This window comes from Mytilus edulis, chromosome 2 (genome assembly GCF_963676685.1).
Source record: "Mytilus edulis chromosome 2, xbMytEdul2.2, whole genome shotgun sequence".
Classification (NCBI taxonomy): domain Eukaryota; kingdom Metazoa; phylum Mollusca; class Bivalvia; order Mytilida; family Mytilidae; genus Mytilus; species Mytilus edulis.
In genome coordinates this window covers 13634594-13652727 of record NC_092345.1, presented here as the reverse complement: position 1 = coordinate 13652727, position 18134 = coordinate 13634594, and the positions used below count along the sequence as shown (strand labels likewise).

Sequence of the window (18134 nt, the reverse complement as noted above, 5' to 3'; positions counted from 1 at the left end):
TCATAACAAGGTTTTCAGATATCTAAAAATAATACAAATTTTGAAAATAATGTGTTAATTATTTCATGCAGATTGTCAATACAAGTGGACATAAATGTAATTTATTCTATTGTGTTAATACAAACATTGTAAAACTTTCTGAATTAAAAGGTCCAGAAAACAATTTATTTACCAATACTGCATTACTGATTTAATTTTGCATTTCATGGAACTATAAAAATAGTGAAAATATCAAATATTATGCATAGGCCTCAACTATCAGATATCAGCTTGAGTTTCCCAACATTCTCTCTCTGAATGCAAAAAAATGTGCCGAATTCATTTTTGTTTCCAATAAAGAAATACTTGGTATTAGTAAAGTTTTATCCTGTCCAGTACTACAGGCAAAATTTCACATAACTTTTCATTTCATATAAGATAATAATAACCATCACTGAAAGTTAACCGATAAAATGTTCATTCCTTTTTGGATGTGAACAAGCTTTAGTAACCATGTAACCTAAAGTTCCTTAAACATTATACAGAAACTCCAAATAAAAAAAATGGTGCTTTGAAACAACCAAGATGTATACTCTTTACTGCAATGAAATTTAGGATTAATTCCCTGCAACTGTTGAATTCAAGGGAATTTTTTTAACCCTTTTTCATATGCAACCAGATGTGACATACTTTGATTTGGTGGTATTACATCTAAAAGGGAACAGTAAACTGTTGAAATAAAATTTGCTGAGGTAAACAAATGCACTTGGAATGTAAAGATTACCTGAAGTTTACCTGAGCAAACTATATTTCAACACCTTTATTTTTTTAAACATCCCTAATACAGTATGAACAGATTTAAGCAGTTGAAATTGAAACGTTAGGGGTTATACAAAAAGAAATTACTGCAAAGTTAGAGATAACAAAATACATGTATGTATGAATTCAAAACATATAACAGTCTATAGGTTTAACAAAATAAGCTAACAAAAAACTTTCTGTATATATAAAAGCATTTCACACATTAAAAAAAGTCTTTACAAGACATAAATGCAGGAATCAATATGTAGATTCAAGTGTGAAAGTCTTCCTCCCTTATATTTCTCATCAATACGCACCTTAGCTTTCCTTCTCAAATATTTGATGAAGTTTTGAGCACCATATTTGATTTTATAGTTTCACCTGAAAAATTATAAATTTAATCTTGAGGCTGTAATTGATATTTTTATTTGAGAAAATATTCCTTTCAAAAGAGAAGCTTTAGTTCCTGTAATTGAACGAACGAACTTCACTCTTAAAATTTTGCATTAATACAATATTCCAATCATATGAATTTTCATACAAAGAACAGTTTGTAAAAGTTTCCTAAATAAGATGTAATTGAAAATGCCAATTTGTATTGAAGTTTGATTAAATGAACACAATATTGTCCATTTGAATTCTATATATATGCAGAATAAATTTCTTTAAAAACAAACATTCAGAGCAAATGTATGCTGTTTTTGTTTTAATTGTTAGCTGTTACACTATTTAAACTAACTTTATCAGGTATATCAACACTTCAAAAAATAAAATGTAACATGAAGACCTAATGGGAGACTTATCTGATAATCAGATTATAGACCAAAGTGATGAAATTAATAGTCAGGTGATATACATTATATATTAACATACATAAAGAACATATATATTGATTTAGAAAAATAGATTTTTAAGAATTTTTTCACTACAAATATATAGAAGTCAAATAGACAATACAAGCACTGACTTTTCTATTTCATTTTTTTTAAAAATAATATGACAACATTCTAAGTTATCTCCCATTATCTGCACCTCTAGTTTGTAGACCACCTTGAATTAATACTATACAATGCAAAACTGAAACTCAAGAAATGAATCTATCATTTATAAAAAAAAATTGAAAAGAAAATTACCCTGATGTAATATCATTAATATGAGCCATGGCTTTGAAAAAAGGGGGAAAAAATTAATAGCATAGATATTCTGCAAATACAAAGTTTGCCTTCTTCCAAATTTAGGTTTATGAAACTTAAAGTCATATGAAACGAGTGACTGGTGAAAAATAATGTTTATCCAATTCTTGAACCAATGCATGTATATATCATAAACTTAGTCCTCTGTGCACGATTTTATCAGATAATTGCTTATTTTAATGACAGATCCATGCGTATTGCGATCACCAGATTTTTACAAGGAGGGTCACGTTAAGGTCACTATGCATACGGAAAACATGTCGGCGAATTGCTTCCTTGAAACGAGCAATGAAAAATAAGTAAACTTCTTCTAAATGTGGACAAATTAAAGAATTTTCCTCAGAAAAAAGTATATGTACATAAGTTGTATAATGAAAACTATCCATTTAGTTATAAAAAAACATATGCATAATTATTCTTAATTTGAGGTTTCATATGACTTTAATATATAATAATTAAAACATGTTATAGAAGAGTGGTATCATAGAACTGATCATTTTATAAATAAGTCAATGAAGCATACAATGTAGATCAGAGTGACCTGTTTAAATTCTTTTAAAAGTCTGCTTTTTTCTCCTAGATGCATCCTTTCACCAAATAAAATGATTGTAGGTTAGTTTGTATCTTAGATCTGAAAACAGATAAACTTAATATAAGTCAATGAAGCATGTAGTTCAGAGTAACTTCCATTTTGTTTAATGCTGCTATAGCCCTAAATATGCAGGTTTTACATTGTAGGAGGATAAGTAGTACACCAATGTATATGAGATCTGAACTCAAATACTCATTAAGGTGGTACCTAACACTACAGGGAGATAACTCTGTAAAGTCAGCTAAACGTTTTAATTACGTTGTGTTGTTTAGGGAATATTAAGCTTCTCGATGCTATATAACCAGTGTATTTTTTCTGATAAAACGGTTGGTTAAAATTTTTTGAAATTTTTATATTTTTGTCAAAGGGTCAAAGTAAATACTTTGTCAAAATTTTATGAAAATTAAATGAGCCTAATTAATTTTAGTTAAGGTGTTGGGTACCACCTTAATATGGATTCATGTATTCGCTATTTAAAGATTGGACACAGAACTTAATGTATTTCAATAATGGAGATAAAGTAAGACAGATTACTGTATGCAGAAGGCTGTCATACTTATATAGATTCACCAATAACCTAATTATCACATTATAGACCACATACTGAAATAGAACTTAGTAAGCAGGAAGATGTTAGGCAACTGTAATAGTCCCCTCAACTCTGTAAGGGAAAAAAATTAAAATATAAGAGTTTATCCATGTAAAATACCTGAAAAACTTAACTTCCTTACATGGTCGTCACTCCTGTGACATTGTATATAACAAAAAAGTTCATACATAACAAAAATTTAAGCACTTTTCGAAATTTACAATATACTTTCGATGCAGGATTTTTTATTTGTTTCCGTAACAATTAATGATTGGCAAGTTTTGACTGTGTTGTTTCTAATGAAGTCTGATTAAAACAGTCTAACATTTGTTTCCTGATGTAGTCTGCAAGTTTTGGGACGTCTTCTTCTGTTAGGCCTTTTGTTGATAACTTTGGCAGGCATGTGACAATGAATTTACCTGTAAATATATATTAACATTATAACACATTGTCAAAACATGAATAATAGATGTGGGAAACATAAATAATGAGAAAGAAGGACCCCCCCCCTGCAAAAAAAAAAAAAAAGTAGTCAGAATCTAGTCTACAAGTTTTAATTTCAAATGTCAAGGTCTAAATCCTCCAGAATAAAGGAGAATTGTGAATCAACGTTAGTTACTATCAGAGATCTTTCATAAAAAACCTTATTCCATAAAGGAATAGAATCACTAATTCTGACACTGACACACACAAATTACAAGAAAGAGGTACATATCTTAAACCAAATAGTTCCTAGACATAGCTGTTACTTTGTCAAAAACTAAAACATTTGGTTAATTCTATTTCAAATGAAAGCTTAAGGACAAACAAATAATGTTGTAACTTTTTTAAACTGCAGATGAGCTTTCTGACTTAGGACAGGCAAATGAAAACGTGGGAGTTGTAACTAGGTTTTTGAGAATTAAAACCTCTTCTTTTTAGTATACTGTAAATTCAGAAATTATTGAGTGCATTTATTGTTGAGATTTTGTCCATTTAGACTATAATGTGATTTTAATTTTTGCGATATTGAGATATATCCTGTTTAATTTTTATAAAAAATTTCAAAATGCAAATTTAAATAATTAAGAAATAATTCATGGAAGCCATAGATTGTTGGAAATTTACACATGGCCTGGGCCGTGATATTCGAATTTTATCCTGAGCGTTAGCAAAGGATAAAATTAACAAATATCACGGCCCAGGCCATTTGTAAATTTCCAACAATCTATGGCTTCCATGAATTATTTCGATTCTAATAGGACAAATACGGTCATTAAAAAACTGAAGCGAGGGTGGGTATGCTGTGTATGTAGCTGTTCTTTTTACTCCCTGTTAAATAAAGCTCAAATATCTTTATAAATATGTAACTTGCGTAGGTTATTTCGAGAATAACTGCTAGAAAAAAACTTTTTAATTCTTTAAGTTCTCAAACCCAACATTTGTCATTTTTAATTTACATGTTTTTCTCGTAAGCTTCCGTCAAATCAAAAGTTGACATTTTGTAACTAAGGAGCTGCCATGTTGACTTGCTGAAATGGGTAAATATGCGAATAATGCAATAGAATAGAAAATAAAACAAAACCTACCTCAAAAAATCAGTTTTAATACAATATCATACGAATTCCGATGGTTCACGTAACAGAAAACTTTCAAGTTTAGCTGTTTCATTTGTATGACGTCATGTTTTGAAATGACTTAAATGCGCCAAAAAGATTAATAGACTTTCGTGGAATTTTATTTCATTTTTATTTTGTTTATTTCTCCGAGCTATTGTGCATAACTTTTTTTTTATTATGCATACGAATAAGAATGAAAGTTATTTTGTCTTTTTTAACTGCACTTTTTAAAACAATAAAATCGGCAAAGGATCTGCAAATAGGTTCCAATACATGTAGATTTACGTGGGAAGGATATTGTAACAGCCATTATTATGCATATCTCTGAGTCTGCGCTAAGTATATTTTATCGAGAATTTTATCACAGTGTTGTTTACAAAGCTAAAGAAGCACGTCATATTAGAATTGCGATTATAACCCTGTCACATTTTTACGCAATAATAAAAACATCGCAATAATTTCTGAATTTACAATAGATCAGTGGAATATCATCCTGTGTTAACCCATGCTTTACCTCCTTTCATTGTCTGTTTGTACATTTTTTTGAAGCAGCTTTTATACACTTATGTTTCTTTAATCTTATCAGATCGAACAAGCATTTTTGTATCTCTTGAATAATAAGGAAGACATCAAATTTCAAACCTGTTCCAAATTTCTTTTCTCTTTTGCTGTAGAAATCTGTATATGATGATATGACTACTGGTACTATAGGGACCTATGGAATAAAAATGTTATTCATTAGCTTAATGTCTTTGGCACATATGGGATGAACAGCTGTTCTGTTGTATATGGGTTTTGTCAAGTCCATGTAATGGTTTTATGTTATGATTATATTATGGTTCTATTTTCCCACACAAAGTGATAAGACTAAGTGGAGCATTATTTGTGTTGTTTCGGTGTCAGATCACCAATTAATCCCTCCAATTTAGAACGTATGTGAAAGTAGGCCTACTCGGACAAAAAATAGTGCATTTTTTGTCATTGTTTACTTTAACGAACCAACAAATTGACAGAAATGAAACTTTTGGTGAAAGATATTTAGACCATTTTGAGCCAAAATTTACTTGCCTATGAGTTTGCATTCAACATTGAGGATTAATGCACTCCATAGTATACTAATTTAAGATTTACAGAAAACCAGGTGTTATTTTAAGTGGTACCTCTATTCCAGAGACCTCTTCTTTCTTACATGATTTTAAAGGTATGTTGAAAATTGGCATGTTGAAAGCTGATACATGTACAATTCAGGATATATCTGGTTTCTATGAAGTTAAACATAAGGTAAAATATTTAGAAAGCTGTGAAAATTGCAAAATTTGGTTGAACAGATGTAGGGACTTTTAATTGGTGGTCTGACACCTTAAGAATAGTTCCTAAAACATATCTTTTTTTAATTCAAAGTAGAATTATAGCGAAACATAAATATATTAAAGAATTTTTTTTCTTGAGTTTGTTTGTTTGTTAGTGTTTTATGTGTCTTAACAACCTTGGCTATATCAGGGTGACCTGTTTTTTATTAGTTGAGGAAGCTTAAGAGAACCACCAACCTTTGGCAGAAAAGCACACAATAATTATCAATTATGATCAGAGTTAATGCACTGCACCATGAGCAGTGTTTCACCTCAAAACATAAGAGTGAACCGTCTAGGGAGTACTGTAGATAATATACAAAGACCACCTGGTGCTCAAGGCCCCCATTGTATTTGTGGTCTGATGGATATTTTGTTGGAGTACACTCAGACTGACTTTAAATTGACTTTAAATTAAAAAAAAAATTTATGAATTTTTAGACTGTAATTTGTAAATATATTTCATTGTAAATTAAAATGCTAAAAAGGCACATGTGGAGTATTTGTTTGTTTCGTAAAACATACACTTCTTACTTTTTCTCTTTTAAATATAACTTTCTTACCTGTGCATTCACAGATAAATGAAAAGCTCCTTTCTTAAAGGGAAGCATCGCTCCTTCATGATTTCTTGTACCTTCTGGGAATATAAAAACTTTTACCTGCAAAATAAATTCAGGACATTAATAATAACTTTCTTTCTTTAAACAATCAATATATTTGACTGCAGATTCAATAAAATAGAATATTAATTTTCATGGATAAGAAAAGTAATCCTGATTCAACTATTTGCTCTTGTTAAAGCAGCTGATAATTTGTTGTATTGCTTATACCAATTATAATTAAAATAAAAGAAGAATGCCCCTGCTTATAAATATACATCTAATTCAGCAATTTTTCTATTTATAAAGGGACATAATTTGAGAACAGTCAAAGTCATGCAACCAAAATTATAACTTGATCTGTGTTTTTGGTGGTTATAAGCATTGTATACATGTGAACCTTCCGATGGGAGTACAATAATCGAGTTTTCAGTGGTCTCCTCCCGTCCTTCCGTTAAGAAGAAAAAATCCTGTGTATGAAAATTTTCAGGGTCTTAAATTATACCTGTAAATCAAAGAAGATGTATAATTATATGGCTTCACTTGACAGCTTGAGTGTCAAACATACTGGTAATCAACGATGTTTACCTCTGAATAACTGCCGTTGTGTTAAACTATGTGTATTGAAAAATAATTAAAATAAAGTTTGGGTTACTTCCCTTTGGTTTATCCTGTTTTAAGTTATTTATCCATCAATAATGTAAATTGTAAAAATAATATAAATGAATTATATTTTAAGCAAATAATCCAATAAGGATGGTAATTAAATGATTTAAAAATTATATGAGGAATCTAGACCTCTTTTCAAGGCTTGAAATTGAAATAAGTCTGACCATTCAAATTTTTCATGAGAAATATAGGTTTTTGTCATTGGACCAGTGTTTAAGCTATAACTAGTGAAATAATTAACACTGTATGAGACTTAAGTTTTTGTAGAAATATGACTTACTCAAGTGCATAAAAATCATGCATTACTATTGTCATTACTTGTTATATTTATTTATTAATCATGTTTTAAATATACATGTATAGCATATTTCTTTCTTCTTTGTCTATGCCAATGTAAAGGAGATGGAGACATGAATACACAACAAAAAAGTTCATAAGCTTTATTTACAAGCAGTCAACAATCAATTATCAAAAACAAAACAATACAATAATAAAGTGATATCATTCATGATTCAAACTAGAGGCTCTAAAGAGCCTGTGTCGCTCACCTTGGTCTTTGTGCATATTAAACAAAGGACACATGACAAAATTGTGTTTTGGAGTTGGTGATGTGTTTGCAGATCTTACTTCACTGGACATTCTTGCTGCTTACAGTTATCTCTATCTATAATTAATTTGGCCCAGAAGTGACAGTTGAAAATAATTTGTAAAAATTTACACAAAATTTACAAAACTTACAAAAATTGTTAAAAATTGACTATAAAGGGCAATAACTCCTTAAGGGGTCAATTGACCATTTTGGTCATGTTGACTTATTTGTAGTTCTTACTTTTCTGTATATTATTGCTGTTTACAGTTTATCTTTATCTATAATAATATTCAAGATAATAACCAAAAGCTGCAAATTTTTCTTATAATTACCAATTCAGGGGCAGCAACCCAACAAAAAGTTGTCTAATTGGTCTGAAAATTTGAGGGCAAATAGATCTTGACCTGATAAACAATTTTACCCATGTCAGATTTGCTCTAAATGCTTTGGTTTCAGAGATATAAGCCAAAATCAACATTTTACCGCTATGTTCTATTTTTAGCCATGGCGGCCATCTTGGTTGGTTGACCGGGTCACCGGAAACATTTTTAAAACTAGATACCCTTGTGATGAAACTTGGCCCAGTAGTTTCAGAGGAGAAGCTTTTTGTAAAAGTTAACGACGACAGACGCAGGACGACGACGGACGCCAAGTGATTAGAAAAGCTTAATAAAAAGGGTACAAAGGTTAACTATTACTTTCGGATGGAAAAATACTTTAAAAGACAATTTCTACATCATACAGTACATTTTTGACAAAATTTCCAATCTACTGATCTGAGTTTCACAGTATATCAAATGTATGGCATTGTGTAAACATTGGGTTGAAGCAAACAAAAGTAAGAGTGCTTAAAACAACAAATTCAGCTATTTTTCCATTTATTAAAGGGACATAACTTGAGAATGGTGACATCCCCTTAATTTGAACTTGATCTGTGTTTGGTAGCATTAGTATTGGACATAAGTTTCATAACATTTTTATAGCTAACCAGGTGCTCCGCAGGGCGCAGCTTTATACGACCGCAGAGGTCGAACCCTGAACAGTTGGGGCAAGTATGGACAAAACATTCTAGCGTGATACAGCTCTGAATTTGGATTGTGATCAAATTTTTGACATTACATGGTTTTTTTTTACACAAAACAAATGTCAAGATTTTACAAATTTTACATTTAAAGATTTCTTCTTCAAACTTTTTAAATCTAAAATTAAATAGTTGACACAGCATAGGTTTCTGACACAGAATGAATGTGGTCTAATGAACTTAAAAGTTTGTTTTTGCCTTTTAGCAATTCACTATGCTGTTGAATATTAATCCTCTCAAAAAAATGTTTGAAGAAATTTTCTTTTTATTTATGAAATCTGAAATGAGAAAAATTTAACCCCCCCCCCCTTTTTTCACATCCCCGTTTCCCTTTTTCCAAAACTGATATCAATTCAAATTTCTAATGGAGTTTGCAACAATAACTACTCTTTTAAATACATCATAAAATATTAAAATGTAAAATAAAGTGCTTGTTATCACTGAATGGTAAAGATTGGTTGGTAGTAAAAGTGAATATACATTGTTTATTGTATAAAACAATAAAAAAAAACTTCATCAGCAACATTTTATATTGGCAAATTTCCAATGAAGTTATTTACATAAAGTTATTGGCAAATAAAAATAGAAAATGACATCATAGTCATGTCTGGCAAATGTCCAACATACATTATCTAAAAACATTTTAGATAAGATAAGGAAATAAGATGTAAAAAAACTGCTTGTTATCACTGAATGGTAAAGATTATTTTAATTTATCAGTTGGTAGTAAAAAGTGAATATACATTGTATATTGTATATAACAAAGATTTAAGTTGATTCTGGACAAAGAAAGATAACTCCAATTAAAAAAAAATCTTGCTATTGCACAATATTTTGCAATTAGATATTTCTTGCTTACTATTCTGGACAAAGAAAGATAACTCTACTTAAAAAAAAATTTGCTATTTCACAATATTGTGCAATTAGATATTTCTTGCCATTGCGCAATACTATGCAATTGAAAAGACTTGCTATTGCACAATACTTAATATAATAATTTTAGATCCTGATTTGGACCAACTTGAAAACTGGGCCCATAATAAAAAATCTAAGTACATTTTTGGATTCAGCATATCAAAGAACCCCAAGATTTCAATTTTTGTTAAAATCAGACTCAGCGTATCAAAGAACCCCAAGATTTCAATTTTTGTTGAAATCAGACTAAGTTTAATTTTGGACCCTTTGGACTTTAGTGTAGACCAATTTGAAAACAGGACCAAAAATGAAGAATCTACATACACAGTTAGATTTGGTATATCAAAGAACCCCATTTATTCAATTTTTGATGAAATCAAACAAAGTTTAATTTTGGACCCCGATTTGGACCAACTTGAAAACTGGGCCAATAATCAAGAATCTAAGTACATTTTTAGATTCAGCATATCAAAGAACCTAACTGATTCATTTTTTGTCAAAATCAAACTAAGTTTAATTTTGGACCCTTTGGACCTTAATGTAGACCAATTTGAAAACGGGACCAAAAGTTAAGAATCTACATACACAGTCATGACAGTTAGATTCGGCATATCAAAGAACCCCAATTATTCAATTTTGATGAAATCAAACAAAGTTTAATTTTGGACCCTTTGGGCCCCTTATTCTGTTGGGACCAAAACTCCCAAAATCAATACCAACCTTCCTTTTATGGTCATAAACCTTGTGTTTAAATTTCATAGATTTCTATTTACTTATACTAACGTTATGGTGCGAAAACCAAGAATAATGCTTATTTGGGCCCTTTTTTGGCCCCTAATTCCTAAACTGTTGAAACCAAAACTCCCAAAATCAATCCCAACCGTTCTTTTGTGGTCATAAACCTTGTGTCAAAATTTCATAGATTTCTATTTACTTATACTAAAGTTATGGTGCAAAAACCAAAAATAATGCTTATTTGGGCCCCTTTATGGCCCTTAATTCATAAACTGTTGTGACCTCAACTCCAAAAATCAATCCCAACCTTCCTTTTGTGGTCATGAACATTGTGTTTAAATTTCATTGATTTCTATTTACTTAAACTAAAGTAATTGTGCGAAAACCAAGAAAAATGCTTATTTGGGTCCCTTTTTGGCCCCCAATTCCTAAACTGTTGGGACCTAAACTCCCAAAATCAATACCAACCTTCCTTTTGTAGTCATTAACATTGTGTTTAAATTTCATTGATTTCTATTTACTTAAACTAAAGTTATTGTGCGAAAACCAAGAATAATGCTTATTTGGGCCCTTTTTTGGCCCCTAATTCCTAAACTGTTGAAACCTAAACTCCCAAAATCAATCCCAACCGTTCTTTTGTGGTCATAAACCTTGTGTCAAAATTTCATAGATTTCTATTAACTTAAACTAAAGTTATAGTGCGAAAACCAAGAAAATGCTTATTTGGGCCCTTTTTGGCCCCTAATTCCTAAAATGTTGGGACCAAAACTCCCAAAATCAATACCAACCTTCCTTTTGTGGTCATAAACCTTGTGTTAAAATTTCATAGATTTCCATTCACTTTTACTACGACGGACGACGACGACGACGCCGACGCCAACGTGATAGCAATATACGACGAAAATTTTTTCAAATTTTGCGGTCGTGTAAAAAGTTAAAGAACAGTAACCAATTTCAGGACGTACCTACGGATAAGGATATACCTTAATACCCCCTCTGCCACACAGGGGCATTATGAAAATTGGTATGACATAAAAAAAGATGCACTAAACAAATATAGCTTGCAGTGATGAATTGTACTGAATAACATACTTTTATTTATAATGACCTTATTCTGAAGTAAATATTTGTGGATCATATTGGTGAGATCAAGGTCAGGTGAACCCTGTCAGAAAGGAATGTATACCTAGTAGATTCTATAGAACCACATATAGTTGTCCTAAACTCATGTTCATTGAAATAAAAATCTGGTCAGCATCAATGAAAAATTGATAAAACCCCTGAAACCCATTCATAAATTACTACGAATGTCAACAAATAGATAAAATAGTCAAATCAATCACAAACATATTCTTCATACTTATCCCCCTTTTAGAATTGAAATCTTTTTTATTTCTTTTTATGAATAAAAAAAGAAGACTTTGTATTTGTAGAGGAAATAATCATAAAATAATAAAGTACAAAAGATTTCATGTTAACAACAATGTATGCACATTTATTGCATTCGTAACCTAAATGAGAAAATTACAGTACAAATCTAGATCAACCATCACAATTTAGGATACAATGTGCCTCACAGCACCTTAATTTAGTATCTTAAACTTTACTTCAAATGATCTTAATGCATTTGAAATATGACTCTATGAGATAAGATGAATAATTATTTAATCATAAATAAAAGGAATAAATCTTGAACTTTATACAATTTACACACCACAATAAGATCTTTTTGAAAAAATGTAGCTTAAAAAATTCCTATCAGATTCTGATTTCACCTAGAGGGCTGCACATGTCAGATGGAACTAGTTTGTCTTGCGAAATATTGCAAGAATCTATAAAATACAACTTCATGTATTTATAGTCAAAAGTGAGGCATTTATATAGTTTGTGACATGGCCATGAACCTTTTCATCAAGTACATACTTTATTATTTCTAATTTCATCTGATGTCTTTTGTATTGCATCAACAGCTTTTTCTCTGTTTCCACGGTCAATAAAAACAGTTCCAACTAAGTAAAGTGCCAGTCCAAATGGTCCCAAATAAAGTAACTCTTTTTTAGCAAATGGCACACAGCGTTCAGGCCAAATCTCCATCATAGCTAAAAATGGATATAAAATGTCTGTTTACAAGTATGTTTTGTTTTTGTTTATTGTTTTATCATAAAACAGAACCATGTTTTTTTCATTTGAATTGTTTCACAATTTTAAAGTCGAGCCTCAGCAAGAATCTGTTTCTCTAATTATGATTAAAACATTTTTTTTCTTTTTTTGTTAAACTAAAATCCCCTTTCACATTCCACAAAGTTGTTGATTTTATTAACACCTGTTAGCACATTTTGATTCATCCAGTTAGCTAAAAAGGTCATGACCCTTAAAATTATCCAATCATCTTTTGAGATCACCGGCACCCACACGTTGATTAAATTTTTTTATACAATGGGTTTGGAAAGGGATAAATTTCCATAGAATTAGAGAAATTTCAATTTCCTTATGTTTTATCACATAAGTGTAAGCTACATCATTTAACTTCGTTTCTTTTGAATTTTACAGGTTACACAGTGTTCTAGGATTCCCATTACCCGTTACCCGGGGTAAGTGGATTAGGACAACGGGTAAGTCATTTTTTAGCCTTTGTCACCCGGTGGTAAGTCAATTTTCAAGTTCGGGGAAGCCGAAAAACTCTTGAAATTTCCCGGTCCTCTTCAATTTTCCCATATCTGCTTTTTATTTTTATTAAATCACGAGAAAAAACTTTGATAAAGATCGAAGATTTTGTCGATGTCTATCGGCGCTTTTATTCAAGCACTCGTTTACTAGGTGTAATCAAGCGCAAAAGAGACCACATTCTTCTCCTATCATTCTAAAAGTCGGTCACGGTGTCGGTAAAAATCGGAAAATCCGGATTGATAACTGGTGCTTAAATCGGGACATAAACAATTTTTTTCTTGTCATCGGAGGAAAATAAACTTACAGTTGCATTTATTATAGCTCTTAATAAATGACATAGTAATAACTATAACATATTTGTCAAATTTAGTAAGAAATCGTTTTTTTTTTGCGCCGTCCGCATTGGTTGGCGGATTTAACTTTTAGATGTGGGTAAGTAATTTTTTTATTGATCTTACCCGTGGTAAGTCAAGGTGCCAAAAAAATCCTAGAACACTGCAGGTACATGTATTGTAAGCATTTAATGAAAACAGAAGTTTTTTGTAAAATTAGTTACAAAATACAAGAATACTTCTATTGAAAAAATTATCTGATGATGATAGGACACAGCTTGTGTAATAAGGACCCTCATTTTATACAATGTACCTACTTACCAAAAAAATCTAAGGAGCTTTGATGATTACAGACAATAATATATGCCTCATCATATTTGAGATTTTCTCTTCCTCTAACTTCTATAGACAAACCAAACAAACATCTCATATGATTGACTAACCAGTTGGCCAATCTGTTAAAAAGAAAATGAAAGTCATTTACAATCGTAAAAGTTAGAAAAGTAAATATCAGATATTGAATGGTAAAAAGAGGACATGGGAAATCTTTGCTAGAATCTGTTACAAAATTATTGAAAACTACACAATGAGTCTTTGTTAGTATCTGTTATAAGATTTTTGTCAACTTTCCATGCTCATACAATTTAGCACTGAGCATTTTAATTGAAGACAATCTACTCACTGAATTAGTTTTTTTTGTGCTATTGGGTTGCATCTCTTTGTGTTTCACATATTTAATTCATAATCATCCAATATGATAAAACTTATAAAGGAAGAATTTTTAAAAAGTAAATAATGTTTGTCAACAACGATTGTCAATAAACTTTTGGGAAAAGCCTTATTAAATGAGGATAAGAAAACTTATTATGTAATTAATCTACAATTTGGAACCATACTTCTTGAAAATACAATAAATATGATTGTCAATAATTTATGGTAAATTACAAATGCAAATCTAAAAAAAAAAGAATGACATAGAGCAATGTAGAATAGTCACATCCCCAATACCTCCAAGAACATGTGACTTAATTATTTTCACACAACATGTTTCTTGAATAACCTTTATGAGGTGCATAAAAGACAGAAAGTTTGAAGCCAAATTATTATCGCTTCTTTTGAATGTTGAAGGCATGAAAACCAAAAGGGCCTAACAGTACAGCCAAAAATGCCATAATTTGAGTTTCTGCCTATGTACCCTAATTTATAGGGCCTATACAAATGGCTTTATATATATATTCATCATTTCTGAAAGTGTCTGATTAAATTAATGATTATATTAGCAAAGTAATCATGATTACATCTGATTACAATGAATTCAAAACAAAAAACATTTTGAATGATGTGAATGAATAAACATTTAATATATCTAGAGCATTTTTAGAAACGATTTTGTTTGATATATTATAAACTGACAACTTCAAACTTCATCTATTTGATAAACCACAAAAGTTCACTACATACATATATGAACATTGTGTCACTGGTTATGACCCATTACACTTTATCATCATTGATCTATGAATTATTTTGACTTCAATTGAATATAGCTTGATAAACAGTTTGCTGTTCACCTTCTGATCTCTTCAACACTCTACATTGTATATGTAGGTCAAAGTTCTGTTTAATTATGGAAGTTAAAATATGGATGAAACAAAGTTACCAGTTAAAAACTATGTAAAATTTTAATAGAAATGTGTAATCAAATTGTAAACATAAACAATTACTAAAATCAGTGCATTTTACATGTCCAGTCCAAATATATTCAATTGTCCTGCAGCTATAATCAATTGGTAATTGCAATAAAAAGAAACCTTAATTAGTTTCCTACCTACCAATTCAAAGTTGACAAAAATCACTATATGAACGAAAGATTATAATTCAGGGTTAAAGAAAGGTTTTTCTTAAATATTATCAAATATATATGTATATCTTTAAATTGTGAATATATGAATAATATCTTTTTACTAAGGCTAGAGACATATATTTGTAGTATGTCTCTTCTTAGGCTAATGATGACTTTTTAATTCTGTAAAAGTTTATTTTTTTAACAGAAGTTTACAAATCATTTAAAATGATTTATAAAGTAAATAAAACTATTTAAACATGTTCAATATTTATCAAATAAAATGTAGAGAGTCTTATAACAACAACACTTTAGTGACTGCTGCAGAAATTTATTGATCAACATGTTTCGGTGCCTAGGGCATTGGTTCACTTTCGTTTGTTATTGAATTTATCAAATAAGAATAGCAAAAAGGTTCATTTATTGAACATAAACATAGTTTAAGATTTTTGTCATTGTAATCAGAATGTAATCAAAAAGTAATCATGATTACAGGGTATTTTGAAAAGTAATTGATTAAATTAAATTACATGTAATCAGATTTTTGGCTGATTTTTAAGATTACAATGATTACTTGGAAAAATGTAATCAATTACAGCTGATTAACGATTACAATTACAATTACCCCAAGTCTGCGCAAATATGCAAATATTTATACTTTTTTCACCTCCTTTATAAGAGATTGATGTTTAACATTTAGTAGCCAACAAGATTTTTCACCTCCTTTACAGGCATGAAAGGAGATTGGTATTAAAAGCATTTAGTGCCAACCATGAAAACAATCGAAAACTCTCAGACATTTAGATTACTTGCATTGTAAATGAGCCAGTTGTTAGATTATGGTCATTTGCATAAATCATCACTGTTTTCTCGTGGTCACGTGATAATCTTTGAAAATGAAAGGCAAAACGCAGATATCGATGGGTCACTGTGAAAAGTGTTTTTAAAATATGGAAAAACAAAGGATGGCAGGTACATGTAGGTGAAGCTTACATAAATAAAGAGATAAATGAAAAATGAACAAATTGATACCCGATTTATATAATTCCAAGGCCGTTAGTTGGCACAAGAAGCGACGAAGCAGCGCATCTATTTTGGACAGGCAAATATCCCCTTTTTGATATGGGACGAGGTCTGATGTCCCATGGTCCCAGCTTGTCTGGCAAAACAGCCGCTGGACGTCAGAGTAACCTCGGACTATTGCTTCGTGTTAGACATTTCAGTTTAAATACACCTTATCGCTATTCCCGGCTGACCCGTCCGCTTGAACTTTTGACGTCAACAACAATCACTTTTCCATTGTGGCGTCAGACATTTTGTTTTATGACGTCAAAATTTTACGGGAACCTGTGTGATTTCCAGCAATGGCGGACAAATAGCGATAAGGTGTATTGTATATACATGTATATTACCACAATGGCTTTTAACTGAATTTGTGTACATAGTTTGTCGGAAGGATGTTTCCTTTGGGCATGTGTAAATAGTCATTTGTGATAATACACCAGAGGTGGTATGCAAATTATTGGAAGAAGAAAACGGAGAAGCACTTACCGAGCATTTTCTGGTCGTCGTGGACGAAGCAAAGAGTAGAACATTACCACTATGCCAACCAACATAACAAGTATATAATATAAGATAAACTTTGCATAATACTTAAAAGTGTTGTTCAACTCATAAATTATAGGTAAAGTCAACAGACAGGCTATGACAGCCCACTGCAACCAGTCTAATCCAATCAACATCTCAAAATCACAATTTTTTAAAGTTCATCGCAAAAACGGAAGTAGGATCAAAGTACAAATATTGTAAAAGCGTTATCGGAGACGGACATTTTGCGGAAAATATAGCGTTCGCGCCCAATATACTTTCGCACCCTACACGTTCGCACCCAAGGTCCGTTCGATCTCTACACGTTCGCGCCCAATTTTAATTTAAATTCCAGTTGAATAATTGGAAAATCATGGATTGTTGTTTTTAATTGCTTTCGTGTAAATACTGAATGTATTTATAGCTTGGTATGAGATTGAAGATTTTAAATGAAAAACTCAAAAGATAATTGTTTTTAACAGCTTGATCCAGGCTTTGATCTGAAACAATGAAACAATAAAATATAGCATTAATACACAATTATAACCAAAACATGATAAAATTTATTCAACACTAAAAAAAAAACGTAGTCAGAATCTCACTTCATTTTTAATCAAGTCAATGAAACAAAGTTATAACAATACACTAACCCGGCAAAACATGATTAAGAGTTATTCAACACAAAAAAAAATGCTGTCTCACTTTAATTTGAGACAATGCAAAAAAATATACTTATTAGAATACTACTTGCCAAAACTTGATTACAAAGTTATTAAACACAAAACTAATTAAAATTGAACATGAGTGGGTGCGAACGTGAATGGTCGCGAACGGACCCGGATTCGAAAATATAGGGGTTCTGATTGGTATTGGCTTCATTTATTTAGATCAGAATAAAGTCACTACCTCTCCTTGCCAACCTCTTCTTATTTTCATATGAATCGGAGTTCCTTCAGACACTAGTCAAAAGCTCCAAGGAGATTAAATAAGTCATACTATCTAATTTCACTTTCAGG

The 18134-nt window shown here is 30.8% G+C and overlaps 1 protein-coding gene across 1 annotated transcript; it reads right to left on the bottom strand.

Moving 5' to 3' along the window:
• Window positions 1-822: 822 nt before the first annotated feature.
• LOC139511531 (1-acyl-sn-glycerol-3-phosphate acyltransferase alpha-like) lies at window positions 823-17326 on the bottom strand. The gene is made up of 6 exons (XM_071298349.1): window positions 17083-17326; window positions 14010-14143; window positions 12613-12788; window positions 6665-6760; window positions 5395-5467; window positions 823-3573 (listed from the first exon to the last, which is right to left on the bottom strand). The coding sequence occupies exons 1-6, from the start codon at window positions 17271-17273 to the stop codon at window positions 3419-3421; spliced, it is 825 nt and encodes a 274-aa protein (XP_071154450.1). The 5' UTR covers window positions 17274-17326; the 3' UTR covers window positions 823-3418.
• Between the last annotated feature and the right edge of the window lie 808 nt (window positions 17327-18134).